Source organism: Malus sylvestris, chromosome 15 (genome assembly GCF_916048215.2).
Source record: "Malus sylvestris chromosome 15, drMalSylv7.2, whole genome shotgun sequence".
NCBI lineage: Eukaryota > Viridiplantae > Streptophyta > Magnoliopsida > Rosales > Rosaceae > Malus > Malus sylvestris.
The window spans coordinates 41562749-41566426 of NC_062274.1; the positions used below are offsets into that span (position 1 = coordinate 41562749).

General features: G+C 36.3%; 1 protein-coding gene across 1 annotated transcript; it reads right to left on the reverse strand.

Moving 5' to 3' along the window:
* Positions 1-673: 673 nt before the first annotated feature.
* LOC126601874 (WAT1-related protein At1g21890-like) lies at positions 674-3151 on the reverse strand. Its single transcript, XM_050268643.1, has 7 exons — positions 2871-3151; positions 2650-2712; positions 2385-2501; positions 1967-2201; positions 1618-1776; positions 1353-1504; positions 674-1211 (listed from the first exon to the last, which is right to left on the reverse strand). Exons 1-7 carry the CDS (start codon positions 3080-3082, stop codon positions 977-979), a joined length of 1173 nt encoding a protein of 390 aa, XP_050124600.1. The 5' UTR covers positions 3083-3151; the 3' UTR covers positions 674-976.
* Between the last annotated feature and the right edge of the window lie 527 nt (positions 3152-3678).

The following is a 3678-nucleotide window of genomic DNA, read 5'->3' on the forward strand; positions in this document are numbered from 1 at the left end:
TTATGCGCGACGATTTTTGCATCACCATAGGTGTTGCGTGATGAAGAAATGCTTTGAGTGACAAATACTCTCTCGTCGTGCAAAGTGTTTATTGTAGTAGTGATTATAAGTCTTTTGCAAAATTCAACGTTAAAGGTAAATTATAAAAAAAAAAAAAAATCGCAATCTTAAAGTTAGCAAAAAACTTCATGATTAATGAAGTAGGTTTGCGACCAACAAGTATTGGAAAATGGCCATGTTTAAGTAGAGAGTCGTTAGCAAAATTAGCTTCTTTGTAAGCATGTGAAACCTTTATGTCAAACCATGAGCATATAAATTATGTAATTTTTTTCCGTCTTGAGTTATATGTCCGCTTTTCTTGTTAGGCCATACAACACAATTTTTTTTTTTGTAGTTTGTTAGGGAAAAGTGACTACCTTACTTTAATTAGGAATTCGCATTAGATTGAAATTCCAATTAATCTTGAAAATTTTCTATGTTGCTTCTTAAGAATTTTCTTAACGATGTGTTGTTGCAATTCCAAACTTCGCTAGGTTGACTTCTTAGGTCTCATAAGGAAAAACAATATTCCCCGATAAAATGAAAAAACAAATGAACAAACTGAAGAGAGAGAAAGATTTGACAAAAAAAAATAGGGAGAGAGAGAAACAAAAATGGGAAAATAGAGACGATGTACACAAACATAGTAGGATGTACATATATTTCCCTCATTCTCAAAGGTACATCCAAAAAGTACACATTTTTCTGATGAAGTCTCACTTGTTTCCATGAGGATGCATGATGTGATACTAAATTCACCTTTAATTTGTTGCAAGGTGTTTAAATTCGAGTTTTATCCCTTACATAAATTTCCTAAAAGAAAAAAGGAAAAAAACAAAAACAAAAACAAAATACAAATATTCTCACTTAATTAATAAGATCTTGAAAATTGTAATTAAGCCTCTGTGGTATTAATCTTGGGCATATCTAGTAGTTTTCACGATTCTTGTGCTTTGATTGGAACCTTGAAGTCCCCAGCAGCTCCAATAGTAGTACTATCCTTAGTGTTGTTACCCCCAGTGATTGATGACCTATTACTGTCGTCCGTGATTGGCAATTCATGAGCAACAGCTTTCCCGTCTTTGATCAATAAGGCAGAGGCCGTAGGATCTTTGCTTTTACCCCAAACAACAGCATAGAGGCCGATGACTATGAGAATAGTTCCAAGTATGCTGCAATATAACAAAAGAAAAGAACATGCACCATTAGGGTTTGGGGTTCATTTTGTTGGAAGAGATCCTGAGTACGTAACGACAATTATTGGTTAAAATATATCGTTAATAATAATTTGTAGCTAGCATGCATAATCATACCTTCCGAGGCGCACTTGCTCAGCTAAAATGATGGCGGCCAGAGCGGCCGTGATGATCATGGCCAGTGGGCTGAAAGCTGTCACGAAAACTGGACCTTGTTCCTTCATCACAACACCTTGCACATAATATGCAATCCCGGAGCAAACTATCCCCTATTCACAATAAGATTCATTTTGTCATACAACTTTGCAACAATCCCAACAAGGAATTAAAGTTGGTAATTAGCTTGTAATAGTTAAATTATATGATGATATATGGTACTCACAGAGTAAGCAGCTGCTAGAAGCCTGGAGTCCCATCCGATAACCCAAACACTCATGCTGTGTTCCACTACGAACGTGGCAACGGCACCTTCCAATGCACCCATTAAGCATATCAAAGCAGTGAGAGAGAGCTCGGCTGGGTATAGCTTTAGTGTGAAAGACTGCACCAAACGTACAATAATAATGTTCAAATTAGCTCACATTTAATAAACATTTCAGTCTTGCAGCTAGACCAACTCAATAATGGGGTACTATAAATATATATCTGCTTATATTTTACGGTTTAGGGTTTATCCATGAAATGACTGAAGTATAATATCAGCAAAGGATTTGGACTTGCTGTATACTCACTTGTACAATGAAGAAACCGGACCAACCACAAGAACGGGCTAGGAGCATCATGGTGCCGGTGACCCAATGTTGTTCACCGGATGCGGTGCTGGTGTGGTGGCTTTGTGATTGTCCACTTATAAGTTCAATGATGGGCCCTTTGTACCACGTCATCACCATCGCTCCTGCGACTGTGATTGCAGTCCCGATCACCTTTGCTACACTAGGCAGCCTCTTGAAATTGATTTTTTCTAACCTAAACATTGGGACAATGACCAAGTTAGTGCATATTAATAATTTGAATAAATAACTACTTGTATTTCTTCTTGTGACAAACGCTCCAACACATGTACGTTGTATATGTAATTAATATTGCTACTGCATGATGTCCTAGACGATTGTGATAAGAATTATGTAATGATCGGCTATGAGATTTTACCTGAAAATAAGTGCAAAAATGAAGGTAATGGCAGGGAGGATATTAGCAGTGGCAGATGCAAATGTTGCTGAGGTGTATGTCATTCCCACAAAGTACAAGTTCTGAGCAAAAACAGGCCTGCAGGAAAGTGACCATTACATGAACATCATAATTAGCTTTCAAAATGCAAAAGCTAATAACTTAAAATCTAGCCATGCAAAATCAAAATTCATTGTGTTTCCGGGGTATTGCGTATATATAACAAATTAGATCGACATATTCTTACTCGAGAAAACCAAGCACCATTATTCTTAGGAAGATCCCAAGAGTCAGTTTTGGCCTTATTTTCCTGTAAAACGAGTTGGAATTAAACAATAAGTTCAAGTAGTAACAACATATATAATTAATTTAATTAGGTAAAACAATTTACACGCGTGCGCGCACACACATATATATATGTATATGTATGTATCCATGCATGCATGCATATATGTGAGATAGAGAGACCTTTCAAGGACAAGTGCGAATGGTGCAATAACAGCAAAGGCAATCAAATGCCTGTACACAGAAAGAACAAAGTGATTGATGCCACGCTTCAAACCAACCATGCTGATAATATACATTCCTGCATATCCAAATTGCAAAGAAACCATAGCCACGTAAGGCTTTATCTTATAAAGAAAGAGACTCAATTTTCCATTTGCAATTTGGTCTCCCATCTTAATTTCTCTATGTCAAACACACACTCTTTTTCTAAGCTTGTTGTACGATTTACTTGTACTTCTCTTCTATGCTTGCATGTCAACACTAGAACGAGAAAATGCCTTTTTATAGAGAACCCAAAAGGCAAAAATAATTAAGATAAGCCTAACTGTTTCTACTTTCTACATGTCCAAGCACTAATCTTTGGATTATCTTATCCATTAGCAATAAACAACTCTATTTCAAGAAATTAAAGTCATTGTAGACTCTTATGTGGATTCCTATACGAAATGAGGGGTTATATTTTTATTGGGGGCCTATTCATCCAATAAGTAGAAATTTGGATCCCCCAACTGAAAAAGTTGGCTACGTACGTTATTCAATCACTGAACTCCCAATCCATGGGATGGGAGGATTTAAGAGTACCGCGGTTCAATCCATCTTAAATGAGGCTTAGTTAATGAAATATATGTAGTAATTCCAATGGTTACCATTTTTCTTACAATTTATTTTAGACGAAGTCAATATTTTGTACATCAAAATCAATCGAAAGTTGAAAGTTCATTATATATATATGTTGAGAGTTGTCCCACATCGGTGAGGAACAGGGTTT